At 34.8% G+C, this 17,383-nt stretch overlaps 1 protein-coding gene across 1 annotated transcript in view; it reads left to right on the plus strand.

Moving 5' to 3' along the window:
- The window catches only part of LOC111143132 (serine/threonine-protein kinase TNNI3K), a 312,262-nt gene that overhangs the window by 40,296 nt on the left and 254,583 nt on the right, over nt 1-17,383 (plus strand). The window contains exon 5 of the mRNA XM_022496630.1: nt 6,575-6,685. Coding sequence (XP_022352338.1) covers nt 6,575-6,685 — 111 coding nt within the window. The remainder of the gene's footprint in view (nt 1-6,574; nt 6,686-17,383) is intronic.

Raw genomic sequence — 17,383 nt, forward strand, 5'->3', positions numbered from 1 at the left:
AAACTCAACACCCAAAGAACAAATAATCCAATCAAGAAATGGGCAGAAGACATGAACAGACATTTCTGCAAAGAAGACATCCAGATGGCCAACAGACACATGAAAAAGTGCTCCATATCACTCGGCATCAGGGAAATACAAATCAAAACCACAATGAGATATCACCTCACACCAGTCAGAATGGCTAAAATTAACAAGTCAGGAAATGACAGATGCTGGTGAGGATGTGGAGAAAGGGGAACCCTCCTACACTGTTGGTGGGAATGCAAGCTGGTGCAACCACTCTGGAAAACAGCATGGAGGTTCCTCAAAATGTTGAAAATAGAACTACCCTATGACCCAGCAATTGCACTGCTGGGTATTTACCCTAAAGATACAAACGTAGTGATCTGAAGGGGTACGTGCACCCAAACGTTTATAGCAGCAATGTCCACAATAGCCAAACTATGGAAAGAACCTAGATGTCCATCAACAGATGAATGGATAAAGAAGAAGTGGTATATATATATATATATATATATATATATATATATATATACACACACACACACACATATATGTACGTATATATATATATATACATATACATACATACACACAATGGAATAGTATGCAGTACACACACACACACAATGGAATAATATGCAGCCATCAAAAGAAATGAAATCTTGCCATTTGCAATGACGCATATGCAACTAGAGGGCATTATGCTGAGTGAAATAAGTCAATCAGAGAATGACAATTATCATATGATCTCCCTGATATGAGAAATTTGAGAGGCAGAGTGGGGGGCTTGGGGGTAGGGAAGGAAAAAAATGAAACAAGATGGGATTGGAAGGGAGACAAATCATAAGAGACTCAATCTCAAAAAACAAACTGAGGGTCTGGGGGGTTATGGAGAAGGTCGTTGCATTATGGACATTGGGGTGGGTATGTGCTATGGTGAGTGCTGTGAAGTGTGTAAGCCTGATGATTCATAGACCTGTACCACTGGGGCAAATAATACGTTATATTTTAATTAAAATAATTAATTTATAAAAGAAAATCTCTTCTGAAAAATAAAACATTTTACTTCTTCCTTTCCAATTTAGATGCTTTTATTTCTTTATCTTGCCTATTCCAGCTAGAACTTCCAGTACTACATTGAATAAGAGTGGTGGAAGTGGCATCCTTCTCTTGTTGCTGGTATTATAGGAAAAATTTTCAAAATTTCAAAATTGAATATGATGTTAGCTATAAATTTGTTATGCATGGACTTTATATGTTTAAATGTATTTCTTCTATATCCAAATTGTTAAGTTTTTATAATAAAATGATGTTGAATTTGTAAAAAAAAAATCTTTAAAATTAACTAATTAATTAATATTATACACATTAATTCATAACAGAGGCTTATTCATCCCACACTTTAGAATGCTGCTGTGTATTCCATTGAATACTCATGGTGTAAATTTGACTAGATATTGCATAAGGGAAAAACTGTCAGTTCTCCAGAAGGCTATTCCCTATCCAATTCTTCAGGGTCGTTCTTTTAAAAAATTTGCCCTTAGATACTTGTTATATATTATAGAGTCCAAGCAATTAGTAAGTTCAGCTTTGTCATATTTAAAATTTATCTATGTTATTTTACATGAATGTCTGCACCACATTGCTGACTTTTTAAATTATTCCATTAGAACTCAATACTTCAGTAGAGCAGGGGAAAAATATTTGGGACTCATCATTTAAAGGCAACAAAATACTGCAAAAGTTCATCCTCTCTTTGATATTGGAACTAAGGAAAGATCAACTAAAGCACCATGGATCTTCCAATGTGAAGCATGATCTTTGGAGTTGAACAGACCAGAATTTATGTCTAGCTCCAACACTTACAATCTCCTTAATTTTCCAGAAGTACTTTAAATTCTTTGAGTCTGACTACTATCAGCCATGGTAAGGGTAATAGTATTTTTCTCATAGGTAAGTTGTGAATCTAGAATAGATGATTTCAATAAAACATTTTATATGGCATTTAGCCCATAGTAAACAATTTTTAAGAAGCAATGCTTGTTTTGTTACATTCTCTTTAGCATAGCTTGGGAAGGTAAAAGTTCTATCTTTATACTATCTAGTAAAAAAAATTTTAGGTCAATCAGAGGTCAACTTGAGAAATCTAAATAAGATATGAAAGAATAGTACTTCAGGGTGCCTGGGTGGCTCAGTGGGTTAAGCCCCTGCCTTCAGCTCAGGTCATGATCCCAGAGTCCTGGGATCGAGTCCCGCATCAGGCTCTCTGCTCAGCAGGGAGCCTGCTTCCCTTCCTCTCTCTCTGCCTGCCTCTCTGCCTACTTGTGATCTCTGTTAAGTAAATAAATAAAATCTTTAAAAAAAAAAAAAGAATAGTACTTCAGACTGACCTCACCATTTGACTATTCTGAAGAAATCATGACATACTTTCTCTTACATTCCACAAATTTTGGCCAAGTAAGAAAAAAATATAAAGATAGTTGAGAAAAGGATGGATGTGCATTACTAGAATCTGCCTGATAAGTATTTCATATATTCCATTGCTTTACGTGTAATTATTTTAACATGGCCTAGTACAGAGCTTGTCATATTAATAGATATTTATTGATAAAGAGTATAGTATCCATCTCTCTGTAGATTTTACAAGTTCTTCATATATTAAATATACAAACCACTTGTAAGTGTTATATATTGTGAATAGTTCTCCAATTTGTCATTTATCTTATTGTACTTTTAATACTTTTATTTGATTAAGTTTATCATATTTTCCTTCTATTTTAAAAAGTGATTTTGTGCTTACAAAGACTTTCTCCATTTCCTTGAATTTAAATGCCTACCCATCTGCAGGGAAAAATGTTTTAAGGTGATATCTTTTTATTTACCTCAGAGACTTTAGCCCTTACCTGTCTTTAGTCCTCACCATTTAAAAATAATAGTTATTCATGATGTTGGAGTTAATTCCTGTGAATTACTTTTTTTTTTTTCCTGGAGGAAGCAGAACTGACAGACATTTCCTATTTCCAGTAATGCTTCAGAGTTTTCCTATGTTTTAATACTTTGACTAATTCAGGGAGTAACTAATGAAGCAGAGGACATGAAGTTGTAGGGAGAAGGTAAAGACAAAGGAAAAACAGGAGTTAGATGATGGAGTCAACTCACTTTCTTATTTGGAAGTTTTCACTAAGGACCGAACTGAACCCCAGTCTTCTATGTCCAATGACAATGAGTTTATTGAGCATTACTTTGCCAGGTACCTTCCAAGTACTTTGAATGTATTTCAAGTACTTTGAATGTATTATCACATCAGTTGTGAACGCATAGTTTGTATGTGTATCACATCAGGACATACGGTTACTTTCCCCTTTATTTATAACCAAGGAACTTAGTATAAAGGAGTTATGCAACTTGCTCCAGTTGACATAGTCATTAGCAGAGCTGGGGTTCTAACTTAAGGAGGCAATTCTAGTACCCACAGTCTTAACCCTAAGGATCTCATGTAAGGATCTCAAATTTCACATGTGAAAAATAAAATATTTTATTTCTACCTCAAAAACCACATCTTCCTGATTCTTCCCTAACTCATTATCATGTCATTCTCCTGCCAGCTATAGTACTTGGGAAAAATTCAAACACCAAATACCCTGACCTACAAGACCCTATAAAATCAGATGTCTTAGACCTCCTCTTGAACACTACTTTTCCTTTCTTTATTTTTAACTTTCTACAACACACTGGCCTTCAAACATACTAAGTTTTTTTCCATTTTAGGAAATTATGTTTCACACTTAGCTGCTCCTTAATCTTCAGTGGCTATCCTTGAAATTGTGGCTTGGATTTCTCTTTTTTGCTATTTACCATTTATCTCAAAGTGTACCTTCTCAGAGAAGTAAAGCTTTCCCTGACTGCTCAATTTAAAGTAGCCATGTTATTATTTGCTAGTTTTCTTTCACAGTCATTGGTACTTTATAATACTGTATATAGTATTTGTATTTGTTTATGTATTTATTTTTATTTATTTTGTAGAGAAAGCATGTGCCGGGAGGGAGGGTGGGGCAGAGGGAGAGGGACAGGAGAGAGAGGGGAGAGAGAGAATCCCAAGCAGACTCCCCACTGAATGTGGAGCCAGATGAGGAACTCAGTCCCAGGACCCTGAGATCGTGATCTGAGCCAAAATGAAAACTTGGATGCTCAACCGACTAAGCCACCCACACACTGTCTTGTTTATTTTTTATTTTATCTCTTTCCTCTTACATATACACAGTAAAAATATAAGTTCCATGAAAGCAGAAATTTAACTGTCTTATTCAGTGCCATGTTCCCTCTGCTCAGAACAGTTTCACATGCCATATATGTTTAAGAAGTGTTTGTTAAGTGTATGAAAGGTTTATTGAAAAAGATAATAATGTCACCAAAACTGTGTATAAGAATAATTAATTAGTAGCAGTATGGAGACTGGACTGCAGTAGGAAAAGGCTTAATCACAGAGACTAGTGAGAAGACTGTAAAATGGAGGGTGATGTCAGAAATAAGAAAAAATATAGGAAATACTAGTGAGTTAGAACCAACAGAATTCTGAAACTGATTGAGTCAAAGGACTCAGTGATATCTAGGGTAAGAAAATGTCATTAATGTGAATAAGAACTACTAGGAGATGACAGATAACACTGGGAAAATTATGAATGGTATTTGCAAGAGCAATTTTTAATTTTTAATTTGAGATGTTATTGATAGGCAGGATGTATGGAATTTGGAATTTGGACTTAGAGGAATTTGGACTATAGATGAAGTTATCTGATTGTGTACAAATTGCCAAAGGTCGCATTTGGAATGAGAAAGTGTCTTGAGGCTAAGTTCACTTTTTGAAGGCAGACAAAAAGAGGAGGCAAGAAGAAAGAGATCATCTGACTATAGAGAGAAGAAGGACTGACATTGGATTTGGTAAACAAGGTTACCTTCTGAAACTGAATAGGTGATTTCAGGACAGTGGTGAGTCCTTCTGTCTTAGGTAGAAGAAACTAGCATGGCAATTTCTCTCAATAATATAAGGCAAGCACAAAGGGAGAAGAGATGGTATGAGAAAGAGCAAAATTCAATGTGCAAGGAGCATAGTGAACTCAGTTGGGATTTATGTAAGATTTGGGTATACGTAGCTAGAGATTACTAAAGAAATGAATCACAGCTGTCAGGAGTGATTATCAATAACTTTTTATGGAAGCTGAGAAAATGAAGGCAAGGACAGAGATAAAATTAGCTTAGCTTTAGTGGGAAAAAAAAAAGAATGGAGAAAACAAGTCTATATCTGAACAGAAGGGGCCAATGGAATGCAGAGTATGCAGAGGTAAAATTTAAATACAGAGGTAAATTTAAAATACAGGTATGCAGAGTAGAAAATTTGGAAACTATAACATTAATTTTGCTATTTAGAATTCTTTACCAAAGTTTTTTCACTTTTTTATAACTTCTTTTTTCAGTTACATGTAACAGGTTTAAGAAATCAACTTTTTTTTTTAAATGAGTGGATTTTCTTAACCAACAGTATTTGAAATAATATGTTTATGGATAAGTGCAATGGCTTATCTCATGAAGACTTGACTTTCTTGCCATAGAGTGTGTTTGAGACCTATTAAAGTATTAAAGAAGTTGTGGTTTGAATTTTTACTTAGAGAAAGGGTTAAACATGTAGATCATTTTTTGTATTCCCTTCCAATTTGGGGGTTTTATGAATATGACCATCAATATCACTCTTTTGAGTGTTCTGACTTATAAAATAAAGTATATAATAGTAATTTTTCATAGGATAACTTAGAGAAATATTTACTTTTTATTTTATTTTTTATTAACCATTTTGAAGGTCCTACCATGTACCAGGTTTAAATAAGTTAATGCATATGAAAGGTTAATTACATAATAAAAATCCAGTGAATGTAAATTGCAATTAATACTGTGAAAAGTTCCCTATCTCTCCAAAAGCAGAAATACAGTGCAAATAATAGTATGAGGAAAGTAAGCATCTCTTTGGCGACTACATAAATTATTCTAACTCAAAGGCCTAAATTCTACCTCAAACATTTTCGCTGTCAAAATGAGTCAAGTTAGGAAAGACACTACTGAGTAATTATGTATAGGCTCATGACACTATGTGTCATTAATTATGTATAGGAGCCATGACACATATGTAGAGAAGAAGCAATTACTGAATTACCAGGAAATAGTCCACTGCAGTCAGTCCAATCATGCAGTGCCAGAGAAAACACATTTATTGGAGTGACCTACACATACGATTGAGTTGAGTTTGCAAGAGCCTCACCAAAGGTAATGTCCTTTCTATCTCTCATGGTCAAGCGATAGAGGATTGATTGAAACTGAATAGCCTTGTCATTTGTTCATACATTTCAACCATTTGAGAGCTGCTCTTTGCTGTCTCATGTGCTCTTATGCCGGAAATCACACTTAGGTTTTCTTTGAGCACCTAAACTGGCTGACAGTCAGCAAATCGATATATCCTGTTGCAGAGTGTCCAAACCTGCTATTAGTAGAAAAGTAACACTAAAGATGTGTTTCTTTACAGGACAGTGCAGAATTGATCACTTCTCTACTTCACAGTGGAGCTGACATACAGCAGGTTGGGTATGGTGGCCTCACTGCCCTGCATATTGCTACAATAGCAGGTCATCTGGAGGTAAGTCTCACCTTGGTCACCTGTGAAAACAGACCTGACTCTTTTGATTCTTGATCTTAACTATTTTCAAGAGCTGCTTTTCAGATTCTAGGAGTTGATTTATTTTTTAGCTACTGAACACATACATTTATTTTGAGGACCAAGTTAAGCTATATAAATGTTCTTTTCATAGTCAATTCAGACTGTTTTGTAACAATCTAATCAAACATCAATTAATACAAAGATGGCTGGATACACACAGGCTTTATAGAAGTGATTAAGAGCATAGATTTTGGAGTCAGGCAATCACTTGCTGTGTTTACCTCAAACAAGTTACTGTCATCTCTGCTTTTTTTCGTTTATGAAATAGAAATTATAATAGGCTTATTTAATGATTAAATTAGAGAATCTATAAAAAACACTTTTCAGATTGTCTCGTGGCTTAAGAATGAAATATCATTCATTCACTTATGTATTATTTGATTTATTAAGCATCTGTTGTGCCACAGATACTGTTCTAGTTTTGAGGTGAGAGTAGTAAAAAATTAGACAAAACTCCATTTTCTTGGAATTTAGCTGTAGAGAATGAGATTGACAATAAAGAAAAGAAAACATATAATGTCAGTTAGTAATATGTACTAGAAAAATAAAACAAGGTAAAATAAAGAGTGAAGAAGTGGACACAATTTAAAATAAACTACAGAGTGAAACTATATATAAAATATATGTGATAACACATGCAAAGACCCTATGGCAGAAAAGAATTAGTTGTGTTTCAGGGACACAAGTAAGCCAAAGTTATTAGTGTGGTATGAGCTAGAGAAAAATGATGGAGATGAGGTCAGGTGGATGTTTGCAAACAAGATCAAAAAGTGTTTTTAAAGACCATGGGAAGGACTCTAGATCTTGTCTTAGATTTAATTACTAAAATATTAATTTCATACATACAAAGCACTTTGTATTATTTATTTAATCTACTCACAAATCCTCATGAAATAGTTTTTAATGTCACTGCCATTTTGTAGATATAAAACCATGGCTCTTCTATAGCCATTGTCTTTACATATTGTAAAGCCATTGAGGAAAAAAGCCATGTCTGGAATCCTGGTCAGTTTACTCAGAATCCCATGATTTTCACACTGTATATTATTTGTGGTAACAACAATATCTTTATTATTAAATAGTTATCTATTTCTCCCTTTTAGTCATGTTACAAGTTAAATTGTACTTTCTTCGCTAACACACACACATATACGCCAACTGTGAGCAAGCAGAGCTACATTTAAAATCATACATAAAACCTATAAAATGGGTGTGATCCACCTTCCTTAACAGCATCACTGTAAAGGGCTCTTACATTCAATAAATATTAACATATCTCATTGAGAGCAAAATAATTTCCTTCATGCTGACATTTCCACTTCTTACTAGCTCTTATTTCTCCCCCAAAATAGATCTTTTTGGTGAGACTCACTGTAAATATAAGTGAATCTGTGTTACTTACAAGAGGGGAAATTTCATTAGAATCACCTAAATACCAGTGTTTTCCAAAAAAGAGAACAACTGAGGCCAGTGATAAAGTAATGTAAGGTAAACATTAAAAAGTCTAGGTGGAAGAATTGTTGAGGTAGACATTAAGTTCCAGTGAGATATATTCAATCTCTTAATGCTGGCACGATTGAGGGAGTGGGGATAGTATGGCAGAATCCTTTTTGTCTACTGCTGAGTTGATTACATTTGTGAGAGATAGAATTACAAGTTTCAAAAGCAAAGTGGTTAAGAGCTTGGCCTCTTCATCTCCTATTCAAATAGCTTTTTCCTTGCTTTGTAAATCATGGTGTGGAAGGAAATATAATTCTACCAGCCTTAGGGCAAACTTTACCAAAATTATTCCAGATAGACTGCTACTCTTGTCTTGCTTTTCTTCATGGATTCTCCAACTTCCTTTTTAGCTGTTGTAAACATTTAGTGACTTTTATTGTCAATCACTGCTGGTGCATAAAGCAGGTTTATATACATTAACCTTTATTCCCTTCTTATCTAATGGACTAATTAAGGTACAAATCAGATAATAAAAGAAAATGATATTAAAAAAAAACCTACAAGCATCATATTCAAATGCAGAATTTTTTTCTTTGAATTATTTTTCCAAAGCTATTAATTGCAATAAATACTCACTCTTAATGTATTTTCTTTCCCCAGTATTCATTTATTCATTTAATAAATATTTTTGAACCTCTACTTTTTTTATAGCATAGTGCTAGAATATGGGAATGATATAAGAAAATATGACATACTTTTTCCTTCTAAGGCATTATTAGTGTAGCTGGACACACAAAATTAATACACAGGAAAAATCATAAACAATTCAAAAGTAAAATAGGAAGGACGGAAGGGGAAAGAGCCAAAGATCAGAGTGAGTTTGGTAATTAGGAACAATTAGAAATGTGATAATTACATAGCAAGAAATGACAACACAAAATGAAAAGTGTTAAGAATTCACTGGGAATAGAGATCAACATGGACTGAAAGAGCTGGGGAAGGATTTATGAGAGAGGTTTTGAAGTTGGGCTGAACTTTAAAGAATAGTGAGAACTGGACAGAGAAAAGAGGACTCATGTCCAGAAATGGTCAGGAGAATGAGTTGAACACATTTAGAGGAGAGTGAAAATAACGTTAGAGTGCCTACAAGTAAATTTGGATATTAGGAATGGACCAGACTAAGGAAACTGAGAATAGAAGTCCAAAGAGTTTAATTCAAATCAATAAACAATTATTGTGTATGTTTTATAACACACATGCCTAGATGGTGTGGTAGATAAGGAGATAAATAGAAGACAGAAATTCCTCCTCTTTAAAGACACTTAACAGCCAATAGGATTTTTTTTCCCAACAGGAAATGATAAGCCATTGAGACTTTTTGAACAAGATAATGACTGAAGATTTGATAAATAACATATTGAAGAGGATTTCTTTGAACAAAGTGTTTAGTATGGATTCCAGAGTGATGATATAATGATTAAACAGACAGAGATAAAAGATTGGGTAAAGGAATCAATTTGGAGGAGAAATCAATTTGCTCCAACATGTTGATCTACTGACAACATCCAAATTTTCAAGTGGAAATATTCATTAATCATTTATGATTAATACACAACATAACAACACACAATACACAGCATAACAAAATACACAACTAGCATTCAACAGAGAAATTGAGGTTTAGTGTAAGTTTTTGAAAATTATATGTGAAGAGGTGATATTTGAAACCAGGAAAGCTGAAAGTTATAAAATGGGTCTAATAGATAGCGAAGCACTGAGCCCCTATCCATAGAGACTTGCAGAATTACTGAACAGCCACTGAAGGACAAAGAAGAATTGGTTATAGTGGTGTGAGGAAAACAAGGAGCTATTACTATCACAGTAATTGGGAGTAGAGAGAATTTCAGTAGATAAGGATCCTGGATATCAAATGGTGTAGAAAGGACAATGAGTACAAGGGGACAAAATACATACAGTTTTTATTTAGATGCTTATTTCACTCCTATTTTTCACTCTTGGTTAGCAGAGATGGTGGCAGTGGATCAGTGGGAGTTCCCTTTCATTAGTAGTCACTTTCTTTTATCGCCCACCTGTCTCTGTGCAACAATAACTGATGCTAAGTCTGACAGCCCTCTTTGCCTACACATATAAAATTCAGAACCTCCATTAGTGTCTCAAGTGTGTTTGTCCTCCCATAATTGTGAATTCTATTAAATAATTTTACAATAAAATTTATATTGACTAGGCAGCTGCCTCCTTCAATAATAGAAGAGAACATGTGCTGTGGATTCCTAGACATGGTGATTGCAATTTGAGACTCAGACTTTGGTTTACTGTGCTTTGAAAAGGAAGCAAATAGTTCTTGTCCTTGGTCTTACTACTTTTCCCTGATTTATCCATCAAAAAAATACATGTGCATATGCTGCTTTATACAAGTCCCAAGATCCTGTTAGCAAACTACAAAAATGCATTAAACCCTTTTCTCCCCTTTGCATCCAGGAGACACATACATCATATGCTCCCTCAACCATGAAAATGAAAAATATTAGCTAACATTTGGTAATGCTTGATAATTCATGTGCATTTGTTATTTGGCTCTCCTGTTAGATGGCTACCATTACACTTAGTTTATCAATGAAGAAACTAAGGATTAAAGAAATTAAGTGACTCCCACAGGACCATTCAGACAATAAATAAATGAGATGAGTAGGACTCAAACCTACTCAAATCTGTAGTCTTGTAAATAAAAGAACAATTATTCCCTCTTGACTCTTGTATGTGCTGCTAAAACAGGCTTACAGCCATAAGACACAGAAAATATATTCAGAAAACAAAGCATAAACTGAGTATCTTACTATCTAAAGCCCAGACATGGTTACATATACAATTTAAGCAACATTAATTAATTCAAGAATAACTTATATGGTCCTTAGTATATGGGCACCAGAACCCATGGATGTATAATGCATGTATGTGGGCACACCACACACACATATACACATACACACACATCCCCAAAGTGTAAAACACTTTATGCTTAGTCAAATAACTTGTAAAAGCTGCTACACTTTGGTGTTTCATGTAGTAGTTTCTAAAGTTATCAGGAGACAAATCAATTATCTGTAGCTGTAGACAACTGTTTGAATAGCAAGCAGAAAAACATGTCTGGGATGACACAATATATAATGTATAGGGGTTGTGGAGTGTTTTATTTCTCACAGAAAGTCACAGTTTCATATACACTTTGTGCAGGTGAGAGTATTATTTTTATAGCTGAATTTATTCTATCCTACCTTATCCTTTTTTCAGATTGTAAACACTTATCCAAACACTGCTTCAGAAATGCTTCCCAGTTATTTTGAAATTTATTTCTGATTTCAAGGAAATGCAATTGATGTTGTTCCAGTTCATTCTTAACTAAATCATCTGAATGTTTCGGGAGAGAGTTTTGTTTACCATGAAGTTTCTGACTCTCCCTAAGTTATTTCTTTTAAAATGGCTTTAGTTTTCTCCCCAAAGGCACAAACAAGTGAATGCTCAGTATTATAAAATGTGGTCTGTCTGTCTCTCTCTCTCTCTCTCTCTTAAAGAGATAATGTGCTCAGGAATTTTATAACTAAAAAGTATTGGATCTGCCTCCAGTCTAATGAATAGACAAGTCCCTTATGAACTCCATTCTGAATGAACCCTGAGTCATTTCACAGTGTGCAGCACCATTGCCTTAACTCTGATGTCTCCCAAAATTTTGCAGGCAGAGAAACAAATCCTATATGAACATCACAGGCTACTACAATTCAGGCACAGAAAGCACAACAAGGGCCAAATATACCAGTTAATGCACATTATTATAAATAATTATTTAAATATCACTCTAGTGAATGCCATGAATGATTGATAGGTATTCTAATTACCATCCTTTTTTTAAAGAGCTTATTTAATGATTTCAGACAGAGAGAAAGAGTGAGTGAGAGAGAGCTTGAGCGGGGCAGGTGGGGAGGGGTAGACAGAAGGAGAAGCAGACTCCCCGCTGAGCAGGGAGATGACATGGGGCCAGATCCCAGGACCTGGGATCATGACCTGAGCTGAAGGCAGATGCTTAACAGACTGAGCCACCCAGGCGTCCCTCTAATTACCATTCTTTGGCATGAACTCTAAACTTGGTCTGAATAGTCATTTGCAGACTGTGATGCCAAAGTTTAATATACCTTCATATCAAATGGTTAAATCTGAAACTAAACCTTTATTATACACATAGTCTTGGAGAACTGAGACCTGATTTAGAAACACCACATCTCCTATGGCATTCAAGAGTCATTTTCTCAGAAGTCAAAACTAAGAAGCTGTATGTCCTAATTACTGAATGTGCTCAGTATTACAGAATACTGTTTGTTAAAGGCAAGGAGACAGTCTCTTACTTCCTAGGCTTTTGGTCTAGAGACTAAGATCATAGATTATATATCATAATCAATAATTTTATGGTTTCAGAAGCAGTACCTTAAGTGTGTATCAATTGTAAGATTGATAACAAGAGGACATTACCTTAAGTGTCACTTTTTTTGTACTCAAATCTTTGCCATGGGTTCAATTAACTATTATTAAACATTAAGTACTGCTTTTGGGGTGAGGTAAAAGAGCATAAGCAGGAAAAGCTTTATAGGCTAATAAAAATGTAAATGAAGTATTCATCAGCTTGCTACCATGGCAAATGATGAAAGAAACATTACCTGAGAAATTAGATTCAAAGATTATTGCTAATCAAATCAACCTGAATGAGAATTATCTTTGTAAACATTCAGCATTTTGTGTGAATTTGCCTCTCTATGGCAACCCTTCTGTGCACTGAATTTGATTCCAATATCCTAGGTACTCCCTACATTCTTTTAAAAAAAGGATAGATAGATAAAGATAAGATAGATATTTATATATAAATCATGCTATGCAATGTATCAGCTAGGCAGAAATAATCTCTGTGCTAGGTATCTGTGACAGTTGATAAGAAACAGCTATAGATTTCAATGCATGTGCACTTGACCTTTTTTAATGCCATATTCCCTACCAAGAATTTGATGGCTGAGTTATGAATCAAGATTTCTATAGCTTGCTTAAGTCACATCCCCAGAGGTTCAGAAACTCTAAGCCCCTACGACCCAGGATGGCAGGAAATTGCTACTCTTGTTCCCTCAATTAGAATACATGGGAAAACCAATACTTTCTACCTGTTCTTTAATATAGTAATAAAGTAGAGGTGAGTACCAACTACTTTCTCTCAGGTGTGATCCATTCTGGGATGGCATTTAGGGAGTAGAGCTCTTTAAGTATTTTATCTTTTCTAAACATTGTGTAAGCTATTCTCCCGAATGGCTCTCTTTGGTGGATCTCCAAAGAACCTTTAGAAACTTTCTGAGGTCAGAGTAGTGGGAGTGAGAGGCTAGAGCCCCCACGAGTGGCTCTCAACAGCTGCCCTCTGTCACAGCATCTCTCTCTCTTCTGAGGTGTCCCTCAAAGATAATTGGCACTTCTGCCTCTTTTCACTTGTTCTTTCACAACTGAGTATCAGACTAATATAGCCATTATAAAGCATGGAACTATTAAGGAAGTCACACAAAGGTTTCTGGAGTTGCTTTGAGATGCAATTCAAGTGTAACTACTTAAAGTTATCTTTAACCTTTCTGCCTTTTACTTTTTTCTGTGCCCTGAAGCAGGCTACTAGCTCCCTCAGTTCTGGGGTGAGCTGTCTCATAATTACTGCAGATTTCCACATCTGAGAAAGATCCTGGCAAGAGTTGAAGAATCATTTTCATAATTCTCTCCTGAAAACCATACATTAAGCTATCCAGGAAATTGGGAGGGGGGGAGGGATCCAAACTAAATAAGACAAAGGGCAATGGATGCAAATCTTTTGTCCAGAGCAATCAAAGATATTACTGGTAGTGGTCAATATGTTCCTTCATTCTGTGATTCATACTGTCATTATCTTACTCTATATTCATACCATCATTATCCTACCAGACTTCCTGCAATAGCATTCTGACTTATAAGGCCTGTCTTCCAATCTTTTACAGTCTACTTTATCCTAAATTTCCTGAGATTTTGCCAGATTCTCTAACACATAGCTTTGGTCACTCCCCTGACCAAGAAACTTGCTGACTCCGAAACACACCCAGCAGGAGATTAAGTGGTGATCCAGTTCTCCTACCTTTTCAGCCATGGGTGTTCATGCTTTTCATTTACAACACACACTCTAAATTAAATGAACTATTATGCATTTATATTCCCTATGCTTTTTATCACACTATAGTCTCTTTATAGTTTGCCTCTCCCACCCATCCTCAAAGTTCAGCTGAAATGCCACCTTCATGAAATTGCTAGATTCCTCTAGCTTGATGTGTTTTCACGTTTCTAATCACCAGTAGTACTTTATCTATACCTTTCTCATAGCATTTGACACTGCTTGTTTTATAAGCATGGTTATTTTATTATGTCATTATATATTTTTCTTGAGCATAAAAACTGCATGTGAAAATCTTTATGTCTCTCACAGATTCCAATATTGTGCTTTTGCATATAGTAGGTTTTTAATAATTGTTTGTTGAATGACTAAATTAATGATTATTCAAGTGTTCTTTTACAAATCACGCAGAATGAGGAAAATGATTTCTCCTCTCAGTAGATGCACAAGAGATTATAATGATACCTTTAATAAGGAAAGTAGCTTACAAAATCACAAGCAATTTTCATGAATAGCTTCATACAAATTTCTCTTATAAAATCTATAAAATGAAGTAAATATACAGCCTATGTAAACAAAAATAATGATTGTTTTGTTTTTAAAATTTTCTCTCTACCCATTCAATACCTCTTTTTACATTTTCATTTATTTATTTATTTTTATATGTTAATATTATCTTTATTATTTTAAGTTAAAACAAAATTTTTAAATAGTCAAATAGAGCTTCATTTAAGCTAGAACTTTTATTTTCTTCTCCCAGCATCTGCCAAGTATTTGTGGATTTTTTTAAAGTTTTTTATTTTTTAAGTTTTTATTTATATTGCAGTTGATTAACATACAGTATAATAGTAGTTTCAAGTGTACAATTCAGTGATTCAGCACTTCCATACATCACCCTGTGCTCATCACAATAAGTGCCCTCCCATTTAAAATATAAAGGAGGAATTTCGACTCGACCTAATAAGGTTTGACCCCATCAAAAGAGAGTAACAGAGTTTCAATTTATTCTACTCCACAAAGAAGAAGTCCAACATACCCATAAGGGAGAATCATTAGTCTTTTAGATCTGCATGTCTCTCTCTATGACTTGGCTGAATTTTCCTAATCTCCATTCTAATCAGTAGTGTTGTCTCCAATCTCACATGTGAATTGTGCTCTCTGGCATAAAATCAGTTACTGACTCACAGTCCTGTGCTATTTCCCAGCCTCAGCACTGATAGCTTGTGAGCCATTTATGAACTGTCAAGATAAATAAAGATCTTCAGATTATTTATATCTGCTATTTTCCCCAGTAAACTTATACTTAGAGAATTACTATATGTCTAATCCCTCTCCAACTTGATTTTATATCTTTTAGCCTAATTGGTTGCCAAACTGAATATACAACTTTCACATTGCTGATGCAAGAAGAGTGGAAATGTGTTGTTCCATTAATGAACGTGACCTGGTTTAGATGGTTTAGATGTTGGTACTCCCATTAGCAATTGTGATAATGTAAATCGTTGAAAATAAGTGGAATTATAATATATTATAGTAAAATCCTTAGAGAATTATTTTAGTGATGTCTTATTGTTTCTATTAAGTAGTTGCTTCTAGCTTTTCTGGGTATCCCCAGGAAAGTGAGAATCTCCTGTGAATCAGGCAAATTTAGTAATTTTCAGCTAATTAAACACTCTTTAGGCACTCCCTCATATTAAGATATTAGTATGGAGTTACAGAGATGTATGGGATGCATTCTTTGCTTGAGATACTTTGCCATTCTATACTTCCTTCTTTTTGGCAAGAGACCAAGTCTGAACCCTTATTTGGAACTTGTGGAATTGTTGAGATTGTGTCTAATTTAGAAAACCAAATTATTTATTTATTATTAATTAATTGATTGATTTTTAAAGATTTTTATTTATTTATTTATTTATTTGTCAGAGAGAGAGAGAGAGAGCACATACAGGGGTAATGGCAGGCAGAGGGAGAAACAGGCTTCCCACTGAGCAAGGAGCCCTATCTGGGACTTGATCCCAGGACCCTGGGATCATGGGTCACCAAATCTTTTAAATGAGAGTTTATTTGTTTTTCTAACGTGAACATCTTTATTGTTTTTTTTTAATTTAAATTCAAATGAGAGTTTAGATAAAATTTGTAATTGAACAAACCCAGTACCAATATGTGAATAATAAATTTACCTTTGGTGGGGTGCCTGGGTGGCTCAGTTGGTTGAACAACTAGCTCTTGATCTAAGCTTAGGTCATGGTCTCAGGGTCATGGGATCAGCACCATGATGGGCCCCATGATCTGTGGGGAGTCTGTCCCTCTCCTTTGCTCCTCCCCCAGAGCACATGTGCACATACTCACTCACTCTCTCTAAAATATATAAATAGGTAAATAAATAAGTTTACCTTGATGTACTGCTGTCAAAATAATGACGAAAACTCTGTTTTAGGCATTAAAATTTTTCATAGGCTATGACCTAGCAAACTACCTTCTAGAAATTTATTTTATGGAAATAATAGGAAATTGGATTACAAGAATGCTCATGTAAAATAAATGAGAAAAAAATCTAAATGCCCAGAAATAAATATTGATTAAATCAAGCTGATCCATGGATTGGGGCGCCTGGGTGGCTCAGTGGGTTGAAGCCTCTGCCTTTGGCTCAGGTCATGGTCCCAGGGTCTTGGGATCGAGCCCTGCATCGGGCTCTCTGCTCAGCAGGGAACCTGTTTCCTCCTCTCTCTCTGCCTGCCTCTCTGACTACTTGTGATCTCTATCAAATAAATAAATAAAGTCTTAAAAAAAAAAAAAAGCTGATCCATGGATATAATGGGATACTAAATAGTCATTAAACATGACATTGCACAAGTTTATACAGTTACAGGAAAGAAGCTCACGCAGACTTATGAAACAATGATGTTATTTAAGCTTCATTTTACATTTAAGATTCTTTTTTTTTAGCT

This window comes from Enhydra lutris, unplaced genomic scaffold (assembly GCF_002288905.1).
Source record: "Enhydra lutris kenyoni isolate GAN:26980312 unplaced genomic scaffold, ASM228890v2 scaffoldscaffold9, whole genome shotgun sequence".
Classification (NCBI taxonomy): domain Eukaryota; kingdom Metazoa; phylum Chordata; class Mammalia; order Carnivora; family Mustelidae; genus Enhydra; species Enhydra lutris.